The sequence below is a fragment of the Heterodontus francisci genome, chromosome 11 (genome assembly GCF_036365525.1).
Source record: "Heterodontus francisci isolate sHetFra1 chromosome 11, sHetFra1.hap1, whole genome shotgun sequence".
Classification (NCBI taxonomy): Eukaryota; Metazoa; Chordata; class Chondrichthyes; order Heterodontiformes; family Heterodontidae; genus Heterodontus; species Heterodontus francisci.
Genome location: NC_090381.1, coordinates 24,302,645 through 24,327,565, shown reverse-complemented (window position 1 = coordinate 24,327,565; position 24,921 = coordinate 24,302,645). Strand labels below are relative to the sequence as shown.

The following is a 24,921-nucleotide window of genomic DNA, read 5'->3' as shown; positions in this document are numbered from 1 at the left end:
TGCGGAGCATCAGGGAGGGGGACAGTTACCTGGACACTTTGTTCCAGGAGGCTGTCACACCCCTTAGAGTAGGGAGACCATTAGAGAGGGCCAATGGTCAGGGACAGGAGGATGTGACTGCAAGTGAAGCAAGTAGGGGGAATCAGCATGTAGTGGTGGAGGAGCCTCAGCCCCTGACTTTGTCCAACAGCTATGAGGTCTTTCCTACCTGTGTGGAAGAAGAGAAGGACTGCAAGGTGGATGAGCGGACAGACCATGGCACCATGGTGAAAGATGCCATTCCAGTGGGGAGAGTGAAGAGGAATGTGGTAGTGATAGGAAACAGTATAGTCAGGGGGATAGATACTGTTCTCTGTAGCCGCGAACGGGAATTCCGATGGCTGTGTTGCCTGCCCGGTGCCAGGGTTAAGGACATCTCCTTGCGGCTGGAGAGGAACCTGGAGTGGGAAGGGGAGGATCCAGTTGTTGTAGTCCATGTGGGAACCAATGACACAAGCAGAACCATAAATGTTGTTCTGCTTAGAGAATTTGAGGAGTTAGGGTCCAAACTAAAATGCAGAACATCAAAGGTAATCATTTTCAGATTGTTACCTGAGTCAAGGCAAATTGGCGCAGGGTCAAGCAGATTAGAGAACTAAACACATGGCTCAAAGAGTGGTGTGGGAAGAAGGAGTTTTAATTTTTGGGTCACTGGCATCAGTACTCGGGGAAGAGGGAGCTATTCCGTTGGGATGGGCTTCATTTGAACCGGACTGGAACCAGTGTCCTGGCCAATCGCATAACTAGGGCTGTGGACAGAGCTTTAAACTAACAGAGTGAAGGGGGAGGGTTTGGGTAAAGGGAAATTTAGAAATCCAAAGAGAGAGGTCAGGGCATCGGAGCAGGATAGTGATATAGGCAACTCCCAACAGAATGGGACAGGAAGAGACAGAGACACTGGCAAATCAGGTCATTGCAGGGAATAGAGGTAAAAAAATGAAATTAAAGTTCCTTTTTTTGAATGCACGAAGCATCTGTAATAAGATAGATGAACTAGTGGCACAAATAGAAGTAAATGATCTGGATCTAATTGCCATTACTGAGACATGGTTACAAGGAGATCAAGATTGGGAAATAAATATTCCAGGGTATACAATATTTCAGACCAGTAGACAGAATGGCAAAGGAGGAGGGAAAGCCTTGATAGTAAAGGATGGCATAAGGACATTAATAAGAAGGGATCTGGCCTCAGAAGATCATGAAGTAGAATCAGTTTTGGTTGAATTTAATAGCAAGAGTCAGAAAACACTGGGGTAAGTAATTTACAGGCTCCCAAACAGTAGTTATATTATTGGACAGAACATTAAATGGGAAATTATTGGAGCATATAAAAAAGGTAATGTATTAATTGTGGGGGATTTTAATCTGCATATAGACTGAGACAATCAAATTGGCAACAGTGGTCTAGAAGATGAATTTGCAGAATGCTTATGTGGCAGTTTATTGGAGCATACAATGTAGAACCAATTAGGGATAAAGCTATCTTAGATCTCGTATTGTGTAATGAAGCAGGGTTAATAAGCAATGTCATAGTAAATGATCCACTGGGAAACAATGATCATAATACCATTGAATTTCATGTTAAGTTTGAAAGTGACACATTTCAATCACAAACAAGAATCTTAAACTTAAACAAAACCAATTACGAAGGTATGAGGGGAGAACTGGCTAAGGTTAATTGGGTAAATAGACTGGAAGGTATGGCGGTAAATGAGCAGTGGGAAATATTAAAAGAAACAATTCAAAGGGTTCAACAAAAGAACATTCCATTCAAAAGCAAAAACTTGTCAAGAAAGACCCATCCGTGGCTCACTCAGGAAGTTAAGGATTAGGCACACTACAGCCTGCCGGACTGAACATTGAGTTCAATAATTTCAGAGCATGACAGCCCCCCATTTTACTTTCATTTTTAGTTATTTTTTCTTCCTTTTTTTTTTTACATCCTTTTTTACATTTTTTACAATCTTTTTTTTTTGTCATTTTTTTCATTTCATCTTAGTTTGTTCAGTTTGCTTACCCACTGTTTTTTTTCAGGTTTGCACTTGCTGCTGTTCAATATTCAGTGTATTAACAGCGAATCTGTACTAATGCTTTGTCTTTCAACACACCATTAACATATTGTTTGCCTTTGCTCCGTGACCTTTTGGTCAGCTATGTGGCCTGGTCCAATCTAGACCTCCTTTGTTATCTCTTGCCCCACCCCCACCTCACTTGCTTATAACCTGTGACTTTTCTAATATTTGTCAGTTCCGATGAAGGGTCACTGACCCGAAACGTTAACTCTGCTTCTCTTTCCACAGATGCCGCCAGACCTGCTGAGTGGTTCCAGCATTTCTTGTTTTTATTTCAGATTTCCAGCATCCGCAGTATTTTGTTTTTAAGTTAAGGAGAGTATTAGACTAAAGGAGGAAGCTTACAATGTTGCAAAAAATAGTAGCAAGTCTGAGGATTGGGAGTGTTTTAGAAACCAGCAAAGGGCCACCAAAAAGTTGATAAAAAAGGAAAAAATAGAATGAGAATAAACTAGCCAGCAATATGAAGACAGATTGTAAGAGCTTTTGGAAGTACATGAAAAGGAAGAGAATAGCTAAAGTAGACGTTGATCCCTTCGAGGCAGAGACAGAAGAACTTAGCATGGGGAATGAGGAAATGGCAGAGGCATTGAACAAATATGTTGTGTCTGTCTTCACAGTAGAAGACACAAGTTCCATACCAGAAATAGGCAGTAACATAGGGGCTAAAAATAGTGAGGAAATTAAGGATATTGATATCAATCAAGAAAAAGTATTAGAGAAACTTGAGGGACTAAAATCTGACAAGTCCCCGGGACCAGATGGCCTACACCCTAGGGTTCGAAAAGAGATAGCTGTAGAGATAGTGGATGCGCTAGCTATGATTTTCCAGAATTCCTTAGACTCAGGAATGGTCCTGTCAGACTGGAAGTTGGCAAATGTTGCACTGCTTTTCAAGAAAGGAGGTAGAGAGAAAACAGGGAACTGCAGGCCAGTTAGTTTAACATCGCTCATTGGGAAGATGCTGGAAACTATTATCCAGGAAGTCTTAACATTGCACTTGGAAAAGCATTGTATGATGAGAACAAGTCAGCATGGTTTTACTAAAGGGAGATCCTGTCTGACAAATTTATTAAAGTTTTTTGAAGATGTAACTAGGGTAGATAAAGGGGAACCAGTAGATGTAGTATATCTGGATTTTCAAAAGGTATTTGATAAGGTCCACATAAAAGATTAAAAGGCAAGATAAGGGCTCATGGTGTTGGGGTAATATATTAGCGTCGATAGAGGATTGGTTAACAGACAGGAAGCAGAAAGTGAGCATAAATGGAGCATTTTCAAGTTGACAGGCAGTGAATAGTGGAGTGCCACAAGGATCAGTGCTGGAGCCTCAGCTATTTACACTTTATATTAATGACTTGGATGAAGAGACAGAGAGTAATGTATCTAAGTTTGCTGATGATACAAAGCTTGGTGGAAAGGTAGGCTGCGGGAAGGATGAAGAGAGGCTGCAAAGAGATATAGACAGGTTAAGTGAGTGGGCAACAAGATGGCAAATGGAGTATAATGTAGGAAGTGTGAAGTTGTTCACTTTGGTCATAAAATAGAAAAGCAGAATAATTTTTAAAAGGTGTGAAACTGGTAAGTGTTGATATCCAGAGACATTTGGGGGTACTCGTACAAGGAATGCTCAAAGTTAACATGCAGGTACAGCAGGTTTGTAGGAAGGCAAATGACGTGTTGGCTTTTATTGCAAGGGGATTGGAGTAAAGGAATAAAAAAGTCTTACTAAAATTGTACAGGACTTTGGTGAGACCGCACCTGGAATACTGTGTGCAGTTTTGGTCTCCACATTTAAGAAAGGATATACTTGCACTGGAGGCAGTGCAGCAAAAGATTTACTAAATTGGTCCCTGGGATGAGGGGGTTGACCAATGATGAGAGGCTGAGTAAATTGGGCCTATATTCTCTGCAGTTTAGAAGAATGAGAGGTGATCTAATTGAGATATACAAGGACTTGAAAGGGCTTGATAGGGTAGAAGCTGAGAGATTGTTCCCACTGGTCAGGTATTCGAGATATGGGGACACAGTCTCAGGATAAAGGGTCAATCATTCAGGACTGAGATGAGGAGAAATTACTTCATTCAAAGGGTTGGGAATCTTTGGAATTCTCTACCCCAGAGGGTTGTGGATGCTCCATCATTGAGTACACTTAAGGCTGGGATAGGTAGATTTTTGGTCTCTCAGGGAATCAAGGGATATGGGAAGTGGGCAGGAACGTGGAATTGAAGCCCAAGATCAACCATGATCGTATTGAATGGTGGAGCAGGCTCGATGGGCCATATGGTCTACTTATGGCCCTATTTCTTGTATTCTTGTGATGTTTGGCACAATGAGATTAATGCACACAAGGAGATGACTGCGCAAAATGACATGGCTTACTGAGACATGGAAAATTTAGAAATTGTGTTCTTGATTTCCAAAGTCTGAATCATTAATATAAATTGTGAACAACAATCGCCCCAGCACTGATCCTTGTGGGACCCCAAGACCCACCTTCTGCCACCCTGAATAACTGCCCTTTACCACTACGCTACGGTGCCCATTCTGCTACTTGTCCCCTGCACTGCAGTCTATTGTGTGGTACTTTATCAGAAGCCTTTTGGAAATCTAGTTATTTTACATCTACTACATTAACCTTGTCTACTGTCTGTTACCTCTTCAATGTATTCAATTAAGCTGGTGAAACAAGACTTTCCCTTTTGAAATTCATGTTGATTATTCATTATTACATTTTTGTGGTTGGATACAATGAGATGGCTAGGGACAGTGAGATGAATGGACACAGTGAGATGACTGGGCACACTGATGTGACAAGATTCAATGGGTTGGCTACACATAATGATATGACTGGGCACAATGAACGAACTGAATACAATGAGATGACAGATGAGATGTGCGGCACAGTGGCGCAGTGGTTAGCACCGCAGCCTCACAGCTCCAGGAACCCGGGTTCGATTCCGGGTACTGCCTGTGTGGAGTTTGCAAGTTCTCCCTGTGTCTGCGTGGGTGTTCTCCGGGTGCTCCGGTTTCCTCCCACAAGCCAAAAGACTTGCAGGTTGATAGGTAAATTGGCCATTATAAATTGTCACTAGTATAGGTAGGCGGTAGGGAAATATAGGGACAGGTGGGGATGTTTGGTAGGAATATGGGATGAGTGTAGGATTAGTATAAATGGGTGGTTGATGTTCGGCACAGACTCGGTGGGCCGAAGGGCCTGTTTCAGTGCTGTATCTCTAATCTAATCTAATAAGGTGACTGGAAACAATGAGAAAATTGGACAGAATGGGATGGCTGGACACAAAGGGATGGCTAAACACAGTGAGATCTCAGGTACAGTGAGCTGGCTGGATACAATGAGATGACTGGGCACAATGAGAGGATTGCTTTAACTTGTCTAAAGTTAAAGATTTTGAGCCCCTGAGATAGAAAGAATTAGAATAGGCGACATTGTTTTCTTATCAATAGCGATGCAAGGAGAATGATCACTTGCAGAGTATCTTTCACATCTTGTGAACATTCTAAAGTGCTTATGTAGGCAAACATGACACAGCAAGATCCCATTAACAGCAAGGAAATACACGAGTTAATCTATTTTTGGTAGCATTAGCTGAGAGATTATTGTTGGCGAAGGCACCGGGAGAACACCCTGCTGCTGTTCTTTAAAACAGAGCCTTGTGATCTTTTACCTCCACATGAACAGGCAGAAGGGGCTTTGATTTATCATCTAATCTAAAAGGCGGAGTCTCTGACAGTGCAGCATTCCCTCAGTACAGCAGTCAAGTACCAGCCAGGAATACACACTGAAGTCCCGAAGTCATTCTTAAATCCATAATCTTTGGATTTGGAGGCACGAATGCTGCCACTGAGCCATGTTGATACTTCTAGTGCAAGAGGAAGTGGTGGTGTAGTGGTAATGTCATTGGACTAATAATCCAGAGACCCAGGCTTGTGATCTGGGAACAAGGGTTTGAATCCCGCCATGGCAGATGGTGAAATTTGAATTCAATTAATCTGGAATTAAAAAGCTAGTCTTCTGGTGACCATGAAACCATTGTCGATTGTCCTTTAGGGAAGGAAATCTGCTGTCCTTACCTGGTCTGGCCTACATGAGACTCCAGACCCACAGCAATGTGGTTGACTCTTAAAATGTCCTCTGAAGTGGCCTAGCAAGCCATACAGTTCAAGGGCAATTAGGGATGGGCAATAAATGCTGGCCTCGCCAGCGATGCCCACATCCCACAAACGAATAAAAAAAAAATTCTACAAGAAGGAGCGACCTATAAGAAACAAACAGCCTAAATGTAAAAAATACAGGGAAGGAGAACCTAGGAAAGAAGTAGGGGAGGACATTGATGGGAAGGGAATAAATAGAGTTATAGAATAGGAGTCTAAAAAGATGGCTAAACATTAAGTGAGAGAAAATCATATTAAAAGAGTTAGAATGCTTGTACAGCAATGCACAGTGTCCATAGTTAAACAGGGGAGCTGGAGGCAATCATGCATTGGGACATAGTAGAGATTACTGAGACATGGCTACCAAAAAATCAGGACTGGAAATTAAATACTGCAGAACATATTTAGGAAAGATAAAGAGGGAAAAGAGGATGTGAAGTAGTTGTACTTATTAGGGATGACAATGGCAGTAGAAAAAAGACAAGCAGCTATCAGGAAGACAAAAATAGAATCCATATGGGTAGAGATAAAAGATTATAAGGGAGCAATCACACTAATAGGTGTAGTTTACAGACCACCAAATAGTGGAAGGGAGGTGGAGGAAGAAATATGCAGACAAATTAGGTAGTAGAGTAACAAACATAGAATAATAATCACGGGCATTTCAACTACCCCGAAGAGATAGGTAAAGGGGATAAGGGAATAGAGTTCTTACATTGTGTACAGGACTCCTTTCTAATCCAATATGTAAGAAGTCAGACAAGGGAAGACTCGCTGTTGGATCTCGTAATGGGGAATGAACCAAAGCAGATAAGAGAAGTAAAAACAGGGGTACATTTAGTCAATAGTGACCATAAAATAACACTCTTTAGGATGATATAGAGAAGGACATAACTATGACAAAAACCAGGTTAATAGATTAAAGAAAAGTTGATTTTGAGGGGCTGAGAATAGAACTTGGGAAATAAAATGGGCAACAATATTAGCAAACAACAATGTCGAACAACAACAGGAAACATTTAAAAGGTACCAAAATGCCACTGGTGTTCAACAGAAAGCAGGAAAAATATATCCCGCTAAAAGGAAAGAACAAACTAAACACTAATGAGACACCATGGATGAATAGACAGAAGGGAACATTTGATGGTTAGAAAAAAGGCATACAATAAGCATACAGACAGCAGAAAAATGTATGATGAGAGAGAATACAAAGAGATTAGGAGAGAAGTCAAAAAAGCATTAACGGAGGCAAAGAGGAACTATGAAATTAAATTATCAAGAAATAAAACAATATAGTAAAATATTTTACAGACACATCATTAAAAAAGGAAGGCTGGGATGGGAACAAGGACATTAAGGGATAGACAGGATAACACCACAGATAACGACAGATAGATGGCTGAAATATTAAATAATTAATTTGCTTCAGTATTTACCAGGGAGATAGAACAGTGAGACATGACATTAAATAATGAGATAAGTGCAGGTAAAATTAAAAAAGGGGATTTCTTGAATAAACTAATCAAACTAGACGAGTATAAAGCCCCTGGTCTGGATGGATTGCATCCATGCATTTTAGAAGTATCTAGGGAACAGATAGCAGAAGCATTACTACACATATTTAATAATTCATTACAAAAAAGTGTAGTGCCAGAGGACTCATGTCATTCCTATATTTAAGAAGGGGGACAGAACATGCCCAGGGAATTATAGAGCAGTCAGCTTAACATTGGTGCCAGGAAAAATAATGGATTTCAAAAGGGAAAAACTTGCTTGACCAAACTTATTGCATTTTTTGAGGAGGTAATAGACAGTGGTAATACAGTAGATGTATTTATCTGGATTTTCAAAAGGCCTCCGATAAGGTACCCCAGAATAGATTAATGAATAAGGTCAGAGAATGTAGAGTCAGGGGACAAGTGGCAGAATGGATTTGAGAGCAGAAGTAAAGGATAGTTATTCAGAGTGGCAGAAGATGGGAAGTGGAGTTCCTCAAAAATCAGTGCTGGGATCACTGCTGTTCACAATTTACATCAACGATTTGAACTTTGGAATCAAAAATACAATTTCTAAATTTGTGGATGACACGAAATTGAAGGGATAGTAAATACTGAAGAGGACGGTAACATATTACAGGAGGACATTAATAAACTTGCAGAATGGGCAAATAATTGGCAAATGAAGTTCAACACCTAAATGTGAGGTAGTACATTTTGGTAGGAAGGGAGGTTACTTATTACTTGGACAGTGCGAGTCTAGGTGGGGTAAGGGAACAAAGGGATCTCCGAGTACAAATATACCAATCGCTAAAAGTTGTGCCACAGGTTAGGAAGGCCATAAAAAGAAAAGCAAACCAAGCACTCGGCTTTATTTCTCGAGAGACAGAATTGAAAAGTAGGGAAGTTATGCTAAACCTGAATTCAGCCTTGGTTAGGCCACATTTGGAGAGTACTGCGTGCAGTTCTGGTTGCTATATTATAAAAAGCATATAGAGACACTGGAGAGGGTACAGAGAAGATTTACAGGGATGATGCCAGAAGTGCATGGGTATACATATCAGGAAAGCATGAACAGGCTGGGACTCTTTTCTCCTGAAAAAAGGCTGAGAAGTGACCTAATAGAGGTCTTTAAAATTATGAAAGGTTTTGCTAGAATGGATACAGAGAGAATGTTTCCACTTGTGGAAAAGAGCATAACTAGAGGCCATCAATATAAGATAGTCACCAAGAAATCCAATAGGGAATTCAGAGGAAACGTCTTTACCGAAAGAGTGCTGAGAATGTGGAACTTGCTCCCACAGAGTGGGTGAAGCAAATGGTATAGATGCATTTAAGGGGAAGCTAGACAGGCATTTGAGGGAGAAGGGAATACAGGGTTATGATGATAGATTTAGATATGGGAAGATGGGAGGAGGCTTGAATGGAGCATAAATGCCAGCATGGACTGATTGGGCCAAATGGCCTGTTTCTGTGCCATATATCCCATGTAATTTTATGATTCAGGATGGAAGAATATATAGGACAGAACAAGAGAATTCAGAGGGAGAGGTAGCAAAATACCACTGATAAAAAACATAAGAAAAGCCATGACAGAGAAGAAAGAACTTTGAATTAAAGCACTTTTTCCATTCTTAAGAGGGCAAAAAATGCTTCACAGCCAATGAAGTACTTCTGAAATGTTGTAATGCAGCCAAACACAGCAGCGAATTTGTTCATTGCAAGATCCAATCACAGTAATGAAATAAATGACCAGATTATCAGGTTTGGAATGTCAATTGAGGAATAAATGATGGCGATGGCACCAAGAAAACTGCCCTGCTCTTCAAATAGTGCCACAGGATCTTTCATGCTCTCCATCTGAGGGGCTAGATAGGACCACGGTTTAAGGTCTCATTCAAAATAAGGTTCCTGCAACACTGAAGCACTCCCTTCATACCGCACAGGAGTGTCAACCTGGATTTTTTACTCAATTCCCTAGAGCAGGACTTGAACCCACAAACCTTTGGCTCAGAGGCATGAGTGAGCCATGGCTGACACATAACCTCTTAATAATCTATCATAGCTTCGCCCACAAAATGCAAAATACAGCCAGTGAGTAAGAGGAAAGTTGATAGATTTTCCCAATAACAAAAGAAAAGTTTCACAGGAACAGAAGAATTGGTCTGAGTTTCACATCTATCTAATGAAAACAATTTAAGCAAATAGGTGACTCACTGATTCGACATTGACAAGTTTCACAGTCATACAGGTTACGTCTATAGGGAACGCAGGGAATCTGGTCATTTGATCGACAGGAGACCAACTGTTCAGACGTGTTGCGTTTGCTTGCCGCTGAGATACTCTGTAAAAACCATGGCTACCACAATGTGCCAGTGTCTGGGCTTTGGCATTTCTGCTCTGGGCTTTGCTGGGACCATCGTTGCCACAGCTTTGAACATGTGGAGCACTCAGGACTTGGGCCGTGACCTGGTAACATCGGTTTACAACTACATGGGTCTGTGGAAAACATGCGTGCAGCAGACGTCGGGATTCACAGAATGTCGCCCCTTCTATACAGTCATGGGGCTTCCAGGTAGGAACAAGTGGATAAATGCTGTTAGGCAGAATGAAACAGCGAAGACTGTCCCAAAGACACTTTTTATATTTTTAAAACAAATCATTTTAAACTAAAAGCCATGCATCTGCACATTTTATGAATAGAGCTCTGAATATATTTCACCGCTTGCAAAACATAAATATTTTTTTAAAACCTCTTTCCGATAAAGTAGCACTGTTCTTTCAGTTATTTCTTGTTAAAACTTCTTCACGATATCAGCTAGGCAAAGTACTGAAGGCAAAATGATTAGCGTTACTTAAAGCAAAATTAGATGCCATAGAGGGAAAATTAACATGCTAAAAGAATAGGTTTCAATGTACGAGTTAATGTACGAGGGGAGATGGGCTTCAATAGCAACATTTAATAAAGAGAGAGGCTTCAAGGGGAGAGTTACTGTACTCACGTAATGGGTTTCGATCAAGCAATTAATGTATCGAGGGATGGGTTTCGATGGGAGTGTTAATTTACTCAAGGTATGAGCTTCAATGGGAGTGTTCGTTTACTCAAGGGAAGGGCTTCGATGGGAGAGTTGCTATATACAAGAGATGGGTTTTGATGGGGACTTAATGCACCAAGCGATGGGCTTTGATGACAAAAGTGGCCTTTCCTGAACTCTGTTTTATTCTATGTGCAAATGGGATGTGACATTTCAATTGCAGAGAGTCAGCTGTGGCTAACCGCTCTGGCCTCTGGGTCAGATGGTCATAGCTTCAAGCATCATTCCCAGATTTGGATACATAATCTAGATTGACATTTCAGTGCAGTATGAGGGGAGCACTGCATTGTTAGAGGCCCCGTTTTTCATGAGACATTAGACAGGTTCTGTTCACACTCTCAGGTGGACACAAAAGATCCTGTGGCACTTTCCGAAGTCTAGGGGAGTTCTGCTAGTGTCCGGAATAACAATTTATCCCTCAATCAACACCGCTAAAATAAATAGATTATCTAGTTATTTATCTCATTGCCTTTTGTGAGACCTTAAATTAGGTGCCATGGTTCCCTCCATTACAACAGCCATTACAATTCTAGGGGCGGCACAGTGGCACAGTGGTTAGCACCGCAGCCTCACAGTTCCAGTGACCCGGGTTCAGTTCTGGGTACTGCCTGTGCGGAGTTTGCAAGTTTTCCCTGTGACCGCGTGGGTTTTCGCCGGGTGCTCCAGTTTCCTCCCACAGACAAAGACTTGCAGGTTGATAGGTAAATTGGCCATTGTAAATTGCCCCTAGTGTAGGTAGGTGGTAGGAGAATTGAGGGAAGGTGGGGATGTGGTAGGGAATATGGGATTAATGTAGAATTAGTATGGGTGGTTAATGCTTGGCACAGACTTGGTGGGCTGAAGGGCCTGTTTCAGTGCTGTATCTCCCTGTGACAATTCGAAAGTACTGTGTTGGCTGTAAAGGGTTTGTGATATCCTGATAATGTGAAAGGTGCTACATAAATCGATGTTCTTTCTTTACCTGGTTGGTTAAAGGTAGCACTTTTTATTTGCAAATGGTTAATCTTGAAATGTGAGCAAGATATAGAGAATTTAGGAATAGACGTAGGCCGTTCAGTCCCTCAAGCCTGTTCTACCATTCAAGTTGATCATGGCTGATCTATATCTTAACTCCATCTACTTGCTGCCTTGGTTCCGTAACTCTGAGTATTCTAGCCTAACAAAAATTGATCAATCTCATTTGGAATTTTATTATTTGTTAATTATTTAGAAATACAGCACTGAAACCACCCATTTATACTAACCCTACAGTAATCCCACATTCCCTACCACCTACCTACACTAGGGGCAATTTACAATGGCCAATTTACCTATTAACCTGCAAGTCTTTGGCGGTGGGAGGAAACCGGAGCACCCGGCGAAAACCCACGCGGTCACAGGGAGAACTTGCAAACTCCGCACAGGCAGTACTCAGAATCGAACCCGGGTCTCTGGAGCTGTGAGGCTGCGGTGCTGACCACTGCGCCGCCACCAATTTTCAATTGACCCTTGACAGCTTTTTTTGGGGGGCGGGGGGATGGGGGGGGGTGGTTGCTGGGGAGGAGTTCCATATTTCCATTGCCCTTTTTGTGAAGGGAAGCCTTTTGAAATAATGAGGTATAAGGCTTTGTGAGTAAGGAAATCGAAACAGAAAGAAACACTAGAGAAACAAAAAAAAACTAAACACCAATAATGTGTAAGATTCCATTATATTCCTCCGACCGCCAGTGTAATGGGTACACTAATCAGTTTACTTTGAATAGGTAAACATCTGCATTAAAATCATCATATGAATGCTTTAAGTGTTCTAAACCTCCACCACTGATGCACAATGGCAGCAGTGTGCAGCAGCTACAAGATGCACTGCAGCAACGCACCAAGGCTCCTTCGACAGCACCTTCCAAACCCTACCACCTAGAAGGACAAGGAAAGCAAATGCATGGGAACACCACCATCTGCAAGTTCCCCTCCAAGCCACACACCATCCTGACTTGGAACTATATCGCCGTTCCTTCACTGTCGCTGGGTCAAAATCCTGGAACTCCCTTTCTAACAACACTGTGGGAGTACCTACACCACATGGACTGCCGCGGTTCAAAAAGGCAGCTCACCACCACCTTCTCAAGGGCAATTAGTGATGGGCAATAAATGCTGTCAACACCCACATCCCATGAACGAATTAAAAATAAATTGATAGGCAAACAGCTGGAATTCACCATCATTCTATCTGGTGCATGCGCTCTAATGGGGCTTGGATTCAACAACAATAACTTGCATTTATTTAGCACTTTTAAAGTAGTAAAACATCCCGAGGCACTTCATTCTATAAGGTCGTCTATCGGGAAAATGTGTTTTTATGAGGCTAGGACTCACCATCATTCTATGGCTTAAAAGTAGGCATCAACTACTTCCATCTCTATAATAGTCCATCTCTGTCCCTGTCTCAGCCCACCTGCTGCTGAAACTATTATCTGTGCTTTTGTCACCTCCAGTCTCGACTATTCCAATTCTCCCCTGACCAGCTTCACATCTTCTACACACCATAATTTTACGCACACTCAAAACTCTGCTGCCCATAGCCTAACTCGCAACAATTCCCATTCATCCATCACCCCTGTTCTCATGGACATAAATTGGATCCCGACCCATCGATTGTAGAATTCTCGTCCTCATGTTCTGATCACTCCATGTCCTCGCCTCCACCCTTTTTCTGTAACCTCCTCCAACCCTATAACCTATGAAATCTCTATGTCTCTCCAACTTTGGCCTTGTGCTCCCGGCCCCCGTTGCCCCCACTCGACACACTACTCCCTACCATTGGTGGCTGTGCCTTCTAGGCCCCAAGCTCTAGAATTCCATTCCTAAACTTCTCCGCCTCTCCTACAGGGCCTTGCTATGTGCAAATTTGTTGCCATGTTTGCCTATATAACGATGCTAGCATTTCAGAAAGTACATCAACTGTTGTTAAGTGCTTAAGAATGGGATAAGGTGCCACACAAGGACAAGTACCATGGAAAACACTTTGAAAGTTAACTTGCATAACCGTGAACTGCCTCCGAAATAGTCCCCCTCTCCAACAACACATCCAATTGTCTCCTGAACCATTCACTACAATGGATTCTCCATTAACCTGCACAACCCTTTGAGTGGGAAAGGTCTCCCTTGCCTGTATCATCCCAGTATTTACAACGGTATTTGAATATACCATGAATATAATGAGCTGTAAAATCCTTGAAATGACTACACTCCATACTCAATAACGTGTACATATACAGCACCTGTACCATAAGATATGGAAACAGATTTCTCAGCCCAAGAGGGAAGGATCAGAATGGCAACCAAAAGCCTGATGGAAAAGAGGCGTTTTGGAAATACTTTTGAAACAGGAGAAATAAAAGTGCAGCAGTGATGGGGTCCAGGAAGAGTGATCCAGGGAATGGAATCAAGGTTCCACTATCATTGATAGGGCGAAATGAGGGGGGAAATGTACAGGCCAGAGTCACAGGACTACAGGATGTAGGAAAGATATAAGGAAGTTGCAGTGATATGATGGGTAATGATTGTGGAGGTATTTGAACATAGGAATGAGAAGTTCTTATATAAATACATCCCGAACCCCAAACAAAACTCCAGAGTGGTCCCCTACTCTCTCCTCTCCACTAACCAATCCTGACCCTCAGCCCTGTAGATAACATTCCCTTCAGTTACTTTACACTGCAACAAGTGTGAGGGAATTTTGCAAGGCACTCCTGTCAGCACAGAGCCTTGCCTGATGCAAGTCCATGTTGGAGACAGGGCTATAATATTGTGACCCCAATTCTGTAACCCATGCTAGCGGCTAGCAGGTGGTGGCAAAATTCCTGCCATAGTATATACGCTGTGTACACGTCATACAGGAGTGCAACATGTACTAAACAGGCTTTACTCATTCTTGGGATCTGGGCATCCCTGGCACAGTCACATTTATTGTCCATCCATAGTTGCCTTGAGAAGGTGTGATGGGCCTCTCTTTAATCCACTGTCATCCTTGGGCGAGTTGTACTCCTAAGTGATGGGAATTCCAGGATCTCGACCCTGCGACAATGAAGAAATGGCACGATAGGCCCAAGGCAGGATAGTGTATAGTTTAAAGGGGAACTTGGAGGTAATGGTGTTTCCACAACATTGGAATTGTGAGCACCTTTACTGTGCTCCCGACTGACATCAGTTAACTCAGCACAGCCCATGTAGCGAACCTGGGCTCTCCCTGATCTGAACAAGTCAGCAACTCACTGGGACAGTGTATTTACCCACTGAGTCATTTCAGAGACAATAGGGGTGAAATTGGACATGGGTGCAAAATGAGTGGAATCACATTAGCTTCCTGTTATACACTTTGCCCTATATTCAGTCTCTATGAATATCAGACATGTGACATAATAAGCAGCACGTGATTCGCAACCCCTCTCATGTCCATTTTCAACTCCCCATAATTCCTTTGTCCGTTGTTACAACTCCACTGAACACCACTTATTGGCTGTTTCACCAGGTAAGCCTTCATATGGCGCTGCGAAAGGTCGATGGGAAATGTTTGAAGCGTATTGTATTTGGTAGGTGCCCTAACACCTGTACTTCCTGCCGACAGCTACATTCCAAGCCGTCCGTGCCCTGATGATTGTCGCCATCGTGCTCGCATTGATCGGTTCGTTTGTCTCCATCCTGGCCCTCAAGTGCATTCGAATGGGAACCATGGATGACTCTGCAAAGGCCAACTTAACGCTCACCTCCGGGGTCCTGTTCATCGTCGCAGGTACAGGGCATCACAGGAAAGCCAAACACACAATGAGGGAGAGCCTTCGCAAACTGGCCACATATACTGGGGCAATCACAAGTATAAACAGGCCATGGTTTCCCATCTTCCATATCCCACTGATCAGAGTTATTCACAAAGAACTGTGAACTTCTATCTCCCACATTCCCGGGTGTTGATGGAGTTCAGTTACAGAGGGATCGACAACTCTGCAACATTGCACCTTAACAGCCAACATCGAGCAATGGCAGAGTATTCGACGGTGGAGGATGCCATAGCCGCACCCAACCCTCCTCTAAGCCACACAATCTCGCTTTCCAGCAATGGAGATGGCATTGACCTGTGACCAGAAATGGGATCCCTGGCTGATTTATGCTCCCCTCTCCTTAGCCCATTGGCACTGAGGGTAATTCCAGTGAGTGAGTGACATCTGGTAATTGAGCCTATCTATGGCCTTAGTGGTCCTCCTGATCAGCACTTTCACCACCTAGGCTATCCAGGCAGCTCTTTGTGTGATATTCTGATGTGTCTGTTTGGCCAATGTCCATCTGGTCTTGGATTGGACCATCCATTCCTTGTCTGGGCTGTCCAGAATTGAGCCAGCGTATTCCAGGCTTTCTCCCTCGATTTCTCAGTCTCATCTAAAGACACCAAGAACCTTAATAACCAATGAATGTTCAAAAGCAAAAAAAAAAGAAGTCAAGCCATGTCACATTCCCTAACTCTACCCCTCCCCCACACCCACCCCCCCCCCCCCCCACCCCCACACCCCATCTTGCCCTCTGAGCAGTTTTGGACTTGGAAACAGGTGGCAACTCTATGAAGTACATGTGAAACAAATCAAAATGGATGACGACATGAATAGTTAATGAATAACAAAAACAGTGAATATTAGGGATATGGAGTGCTGTAATGGGTTTGTCATTGAAAGACTCCCGTCAACTGGCTGACGATTGCTAGTCTACAGCACAAACCTTTCCCTAGTGCAACACAAGTCCCTTATATCTGGTATATCTCCTCTGCGCCCTCTCTAAGCCTTGACATCCTTCTTAAAGTGTGGTACCCAGAATTGGATACAAAGCTCCAGCTGAGGCCCAACAAGTGATTTATAAAAGTTTACATCTGATCCCCCTCAACTAACACGTTGTGTTTAAACCTGGACAGGGGTTTGCTGCATAGCTGGAGTGTCAATCTATGGAAACATGTTGGTGACAAACTTCTGGGAGACGAACATGTCGATTCTTGGGAGTCAAGGGTCAGTTATGCAGAGGTAAGACTCAAGGATACAGCCCAAAAACTGGAACTTCTTTATGTTACTATTTTAGATTTATTTTTCCCTACAATACAGAAAGAACTTGCATTTGCATAGCACCTTTCACGTCCTCAGGATGTTCTAAAATGCTTCGCAGTCACTAAAGTGTTGTAGGCGAACATGGAACATGGCAGAAGGGTCCCACAAACAGCAATGAGATGAATGAGCAGATAATCTGTGTTTTCGTGATGTTGATTAAGGGATAAATATTGCTCCACTGCTCTACTCAAGTAGTGCCATAGGTTCATTTACATAAGAGGGAATGCAGGGCCTCGGTTTAATTCTTCATTCGAAAGATGGCACTTCCAACAGTGGAGCACTCCCTTAGACCGCCCAGGTTAGGGGCTCAACCCACTGTTATCCACTCCTTATAACAATAAAAAGTATGGATTGAGAAAAGGCCATTAGCTTCCCTGCCATGGATCATGTACAATTTATGGTATTATAGACTCAGCCCAACTACTATAGGTCCTGAGAGAAGCAACCAAAGATAATGGACATGAAGTTCTCTGAGATTTCTCCCCAACTCCAAGGTAACCATGCAAAACTCCAGAATACTGGTCCAACTTTACGAACCATACTTGGCTCAACACTGACTCATTGAATTCTACCGAGAACTAATCCTGATCCATTGTGCTCTGTAGAACAATAAATCATCGTCTATCCCTTATTATGATCCCACTAACTTTTAAAAAGAGAAAGTCAAATTCCCAGTTGTTATTGAAAGAACTATGCCACAAGATTTCACATTTTAAACAAAAAGCTTTACTGTACAAGTTAACAAAGTAAAACATACTAACAACACTACAATTTGGAAACATATACTTTAAACTTAAAATATTAACAGAACATGAAGTTGCGCACCTTAAACTCTGCATCTCAAAAGAACACCCCCATTTGACTTTTACTTCCACCCCAAGAGTTCCCCTTTATGTTACAGAATCTTGGTGATTTGCTCACTTCTCCTGAGACCAATGCAAAGTGCGCCACAGCTTTTAGGAATTAATCCTGATTCCTTAGTTTCTCAGCTATCCTCCAAGGTACGAGATCACCTCCGAAATCTGGACTTCACAGCTTAAGCACAGGCCTGCCTCAAAACAGAAACAACCCTGGTTCCCGATGGCCTCTTTGTTCCGGAGTCCAACTAACTTCCAAAAGTCAACTGCTTTCTCTATGACCAACAGCCTGTCTGAAGCCAAAAGCTTTCCAAAATCCAACTGCACACAGATCAAGACACCAACAGGCACCCCTGTATCATCTATCTCCATAGCAATGTCGTACATGCGGGATATCCCAGATAGCAATTTAAACTAATTATTTCAAACTCCAAATCTTCTCTCTGTTCTAGGAAATCATATGAATAATTTAAACCCCTATTGAGGCAGCAGCAGACACACTGTCTCCATCAAGAAGTTCAGAGAGGTGCCCATTATTTAGGGTCTTCACACTTCCCATTATGACCTTACGAAATAAACATGGGCCACCCTTTGATTTGTAACCACCCTTGGCTTGTTTTCCAGCTTCTCAAAACAGGTGTTTTCATTTGTCTTGCATTAAAAAAAAATCAATTCCCAAATTAAAAGACACCTCTAGAAAATTAATACAAACCATGAACCAAGTGATCATAACACCCTTCACCTTGGAAGCAACAATTCCTTTCTCAAACAATCTATCCAGCACTTTTGTCAGTGAGTTGGTCAGCACAGCACTAATTGCTTGTATTGGAAACCTGTTCTAGATCCTAACCTGTTAATGAGAAAGAAATTTATTATAATCTCAATGCAAGCCTTCTTCATTTGTTACTTGTAATCACAGCTTAATTTGAATAGGATAATTATCCATACATCTGCTTCTTTAAAAGGGTGTACAGTACCCAGGTGTGCAATGAGCACACTGGATGTGAAGGCATTGGAGAGGGTGCAGAAAAGATTAACCAGAATGGTTCCAGGGATGAGGGATTTCAGTTACGTGGACAGATTGGAGAAGTTGGGGCTGCTCTCCTTAGAGAAGGTTGAGGAGATTTGATAGAAGTGCTCAAAATCATGAGGGGTCAGGACAGACCAAATAGGGAGAAACTGTTCCCATTGGCAGAAGACACTGATTTCAGGTGATTGGCAAAAGAACCAAAGGCGACATGAGGAAAACCTTTTTATAAACAAAGTGAGTAGTTAGGATGTAGAATGTACTGCCTGAGTGTGAGGTGGAGGTAGATTCAATTGTGGCTTTCAAAAGGTAATTAGATAATTATCTGAATAGAAAAAAATTGTAGGGTTATGGGGAAAGGGCGGGGGAGTGGGACTAGCTGAGTTGCTCATGAATGAGCCAGCACAGACGCGATGGTCCAAAAGACCTCCTGTGCTGCAATCTATGATATGGTGACAATTTTTGGACTAACAAGCTATTGCTCCCTACAGGTACACGTTTGGCTCTGCCTTGTTTGTGGGCTGGGTGTCTGGAGGCCTGCTCGTTATCGGTGGGATAGTGATGTGCATTGCCTGTAGAGGTCTGGTACCCGAGGATACTCGGTGAGTAACTGGGCGTACAGCCATAAATAATGAAGAAGGAAATCAAGGATCATTAATGTCAACCATTACTTGAATATACAATGCATGGCACAGGAGCTTTATAATCTCAATTTGTTCTGCCTAAAGGATTTCAGGACTCTCGAGATGTTCTGAGTGGTGTATTTGCAGCACAAAGACAGATCCAAAATTAAATGTAACCTTTTGTACTCCACATTCTCTCTTCCATTGTTTCAACTTCCTTTTATCAGTTTGTTCTACTGAGAGCAGGAAAAATATCAAAAGATCAAGAAAGAATTATTCTCAAAAGATTTTCCAAATGCACACTACCACTGATAGTGCTCCTTTCCTGCTCCTCCTATGCTCCAAATATGCTGTCCTCCGCATCCTCACTGTTAAAATTAAAACTCAAAAGGGTGGAACACCAAAATGGTGGAAATTGCCAAGTCTTCTCTTCCTCCGACAATTTAGTGGCTTTCAAAATCCAAAATCTCTTTCATATGCCACTCTCCTCATTTTGAACCCTGGTGGTGTCCTGTACTGCGTAACTTGGGCCTTTCCTTCGGATTTTCAATCTAGGAATAGGAGTAGGCCATTTAGCCCCTCGATCCTGTTTCGCCATTCAATGAGATCACAGCTGATCTGTGACTTAACTCCATATACCCGCCTTAGACCCATATCCCTTAATACCTTGGTTAACAAAAATCAACAATAAAAGTAAATGCAAACAAGAGCACTGTGTCATTCAAGTGTCACTATTCTTGTCTGAACAGTGTACGTTGATTATATTGTTTGTGAGGACTCGCTGGGAGGAGATACTCTGCGCAATAGCATGAGGGAACCGGAGTAATAGGGACCGAGATACATTGACTAACAAGGGTGCAGGACAAGGAATCTGTAGAATTTTATAGCATTTGGCCCATCGCATCTGGGCTGACTCTCTGAAGGAAAAATCCACTTAGTCCCATTTTCCCTTTGGATTGGAGCAGGCTTGGGAGTTGTGTACCTCAGGGGTCAATGCTGTGTTTACTTGTTATATGCAGACGATTTGGGTTTATGAAGCGCAATCTGACAACGTACAAGAGGATGTGATCTGACATTGAGTGGGCAAGGAAACCACAACCTGCTAGCTCAAACATAGAGTAATAAAGTAATACCAGCTGAGCCAAGCTGACAAAAGAAACAGGGCTATGGGGAGGCAGTTGGATCAGTTTAGGGTTGTTCTAGCAAACACCCAGAACAGATTTGCTTTGCCAAATGGGCTCTTCTGTACTTCCATCTTCTAAGGTCTTCTAAGCTTTCTCCACACCCTTTTATATGTTTCTTCTTCAAAAAATGACCCACTTCTCTTTTAAAAGCTAATATTAAAAGCTTCCACCACTATTTCTGCTAGGACTTTCCATGTCCTACTAGTCCTTTTTGTAAAATAATTTCTTCTAACTTTTCTCTTCCCTCTCTTTGGCAATGCTTTTAAATTTATACGCTCCGCCATTGGTGGTCATGCCTTTAGTTGTCTAGGTCCCAAGCTCTAGAATTTCCTCCCTAAGCCTCTGCCCCTCTACCTCGCTTTACTCCTTTAAGACACGCCTTAAAAACTACCTCTTTGACCTAGCTTTTGGTCATCTGACCTAATAGCTCCTTTTGTTGCTTGGTGTAAAACTTTGTTTTATAATGCTCCTGTGAAGTGCCTTAGGAACTTTTATTACATTAAGGGTGCTATATAAATATAAGTTGTTGTTATACTCTCTGGTCACCAACTCACCACCTGATTTATCAAAAGCTTTCAGAACTTTGAACTCCAATATTTTCATCAAAGCAAAGGAGGTTAATAACTCCAGTTTTTCCAGTCTCTCCTCATAATTGAAACCTCTAAATCACAGTAGTGAATCTCTTCTGCACCCTCTCCATGGCCTTGATATTCTTCCTGATGTAAGGTGCAGAAAGCTTTAATTTTGTATTCTATGCCTGAATTTTAAAAAGTAGGATCCTATTTGCTTTTTTTCCCCCAAAAACAGCTTTATTGACTTGTCTTCCCACTTTCAAGGATCTCAGTACCTGAACCACTCAATCTCTCTGCACCTTGACTATGTTTAAGTTTCATCAGTTGGTGCAAACTCCCAAAATGTATCACCTCCTGCTCTTCCATATTAAGTTTCATCTGAAATCTATCTGTCCATTCTATTAACCTGTATGTCCTCCTGAAGTTACTTGCACTTCTCTTCAAAGGTACCATGCTCCCTTATTTAAGAGTCCAATGGTGTGTGGGAGTTGGATTATCAGTAGAGATACAGTCAGTAATACAAGGCACTGACTGGGTACACAAGCCAGAAGAGATGCAAACCACATCAATTAGCAGGAAAATTACAGGTTCAATCCATAAATAAGCTGACCTCAGATAAAATGGCATTTAGAGTGCTCCAATTAGCCTCAGCACCTTTGGGCTACCCAGGAAACAAATCAGTCAAGTTTCCTGCTCACTGCATGGTGGCCCTGTTGGGGACTGCACAAGTACAGACACCAGCTGGAGACAGGAATGAGGTCAGCTGTGATGCTTCACCCTATGAAGGAATAGTCCACCTACATATGCAGGGAGAATGGTCGCTTGGGTGAGGTGCTAGTATTAGGAGAGGGTGGCAGTAAACCAGAGTCGGTGAAACATAACTTTTCATTAAGTTTGCGTTTTGGATTTAACAAAACTCGGAGCTTCAAGAGAAGCAACGGTCAGAAGGAACTGCCCACTAAACAAACCATCATTTTGTGCAGGTACAATTCTACCATCTACAAAATCCCAAGCCGCGGGGTTCCCTCCAAGGCAGGCTACAAAGCAAGCAAGCACTATGAAACAGAAATGACCCACATTAGGAAGAGTTACCCTGATGAGGCAGAATCGAAGAAATCCACATACAACCGAAGCACCAACGAGGATGCCAAACACGGGATGTCTGGGAAATACGATTATGTGTAAACTTGCTAGTTTCATTGGGGTAACCCCAGGGTGAGATTCTGAAATGTGGTCAAGATTCCATTTCTTCAATGTTATTCTAGGATACATTTGCTCATCTCAGGTTCGAAACCAATCGCTCTGCCACGTAGTTTAGATGCTGATAAGGACAATCAGTCAGACTCTTAGAATGTGCAATCAATTGATTAAGATGACAGGCCAGTCCGCTGCTAGAGTGACCATGCATGGGAATCCAACCTCAGTGGGGACTCAAAATGGACAAGGGGCAGCTCCCTATCAATGGAAGGAAAAATCATGTAGGGTGTATCGCATGCGCACAACCCACTACCACATATTTTGTACCCCCAATGAAGTTGAATGGACACCAGACTAGAAGCCCAAGTTTGAATCCAGCTTTGAACAATATGCTTACACGTATCATCCATGGGAGCAGGAATATCCCGGAACCACTTTAATGCTCCTTCAAACACCATTATACAGCAGCTTAAAAATTAGGCAGAACTTTTTACACTCAAAGGATAAGTCTCTGGGCTCAGTTACCAGGGTCACTGAAGCAGGCAGTAGAAAATGATGATGCAAGATACAACTGGAAGAGTTTCCTGAAAGACAAGGGGTAAGAAACATGTCGAGAGGCAGGTAGGTGGTAATGATCTATCCAAAAGGGATGGAATTATTGGACCAAACCAGCTTCTCCTTTCCCTATGTTCTATTAGCCTGATGAGCAAATGGTGTCAATTGGTGTCAGTGTAAAGGCTGGACTGTTCCACTTTCTGAAACTGGATAATGCCCAGGGCAGCAGGTTAAGCAGGAGAGAGGTAGAAAAGTAGACTTTGAAAGCTTTAAGTAGCTGGTGTGATCTCTGAGCCGTCAAGTTCCTGACCTTCACTCTGTGATCATGGAAAAGATGAATAACAGAGAGCAGCAGAGTCTTCCTGACCTCTTTCTCCAGCATTGCCCACACATGAGTAACAAGAGAAGCAGAAAAGAGCAACACAATTGTTCCAAATGATCCTTTGTCCAGAATCAGTAATCTTTCCAAGGTGGCATTTGCCTAGAGTTGATGCCGAAATATTTTTCAATTCTGAACTTGCCATTCACCCCTCTTTCACTTGGTCCATGTCTCCAAGATTTTCCTGTCTCTCTATCACCAAGATTCCCCCTTTCCTTTCAGTCAATTGAAATATCACTTGCACTTCACCTGCACCCCAACATGTCTCCACCTCAAATCCTCCTCCCCTACATTCATCTGATGCTGACTTTGGTCACTCCTTCTGTTCAGTCCAACATACCTTGTCCCTCCCAACTCCACCTCTCTTTAGTCCTTGTTCTCACAGAAGATGTCGAGGCTGGACCAACAATGTTGGCACCAATGAAAGAAGTAGGGAATAGCCATACTGTAAAGTGGGGGGTGGTGGTGGAGTGGCTGGTGTTGGAGTAAGGACAAAGAAGAGTGTTGGCACCAATGGACAATAGAGGGGACAAGTCGGGAAGGAAGTGTTGTGTCATAGGACAGGCAGAGGACTTCAACCTTGGAAGTGGCTGAAGATTTTTTTGGTGCTTTGATGACTCAAAACACCGTTTTTGTTTTGAAAGAGGGTATGAATCCATGATAGGTATAGCTTAACAGCAGAACTCATCCAACAGGTTTCCCATTCATTATCCTCCCCCTTGTTAGCACAACGGTTAGTGTTTTATTTCTTATAAAAGCTCCTTGCAAATTGATTGTTGTAAATTCGCGAAACAGGAACATTTCACAATCTCAGCCCTGGGGTTCAGTAGGATGCACGTGCTTTGTGGGCTTTTGTTATTAAATATTATGAAAGTGTACTTTTTTATTATTCATATTCTGCAAGAACTTTGAGGCATATTATCACAAGAAGCAGCGAGGATGCTTCAGCAGGTGGTATAAAATACATGATGAAAGGGCTTTATTTTTACACTTTGTCTTGAAAGGCTTTGCTCACTAGTTTTACTCTCTCTTGTAATCTTTTGTCACTGGCCTGACAGAATTAAGCATAATTACCAAAAAATTTTTATATTCTTATTTTCTGTGATTAAATGTGGCTCCACCCTAACAGAACTGCAAGTCTCTACTTTTCACAAGAGCCACCCAGTTGACACCATCAACATCCTGGGGGTTACCATCGACCAGAAACTGAACTGGACCAGCCATATAAATACTGTCGCTACAAGAGCAGGTCAGAGGCTGGGAATTCTGCAATGAGCAACTCCCCTTCTGACTCCCCCATGCCTGTCCACCATCTACAAAGCACAAGTCAGGAGTGTGATGGAATACTCTCCACTTGCCTGGATGAGTGCGGCTCCAACACTACTCAGGGAGCATGACACCATCTAGGACAAAGCAGCCTGCTTGAGCGGCACCCATCCATCACCTTAAATATTCACTCCCTCCACCACCAGTGCACGGTGGCAGCTGTGTGTACCTTCTACAAGTTGCACTGTAGTAATTCACCAAGGC

The 24,921-nt window shown here is 42.5% G+C and overlaps 2 protein-coding genes across 2 annotated transcripts in view; one reads left to right on the top strand and one right to left on the bottom strand.

Moving 5' to 3' along the window:
- dzip1l (DAZ interacting zinc finger protein 1-like) overlaps positions 1–24,921 on the bottom strand; it is a 178,082-nt gene that overhangs the window by 30,320 nt on the left and 122,841 nt on the right. The gene's annotated exons all lie outside the window — the stretch shown is intronic.
- Positions 10,139–22,815, top strand: LOC137375146 (claudin-18-like). The gene is made up of 5 exons (XM_068041834.1): positions 10,139–10,358; positions 15,482–15,646; positions 16,811–16,916; positions 19,373–19,483; positions 22,244–22,815. Exons 1-5 carry the CDS (start codon positions 10,139–10,141, stop codon positions 22,443–22,445), a joined length of 804 nt encoding a protein of 267 aa, XP_067897935.1. The 3' UTR covers positions 22,446–22,815.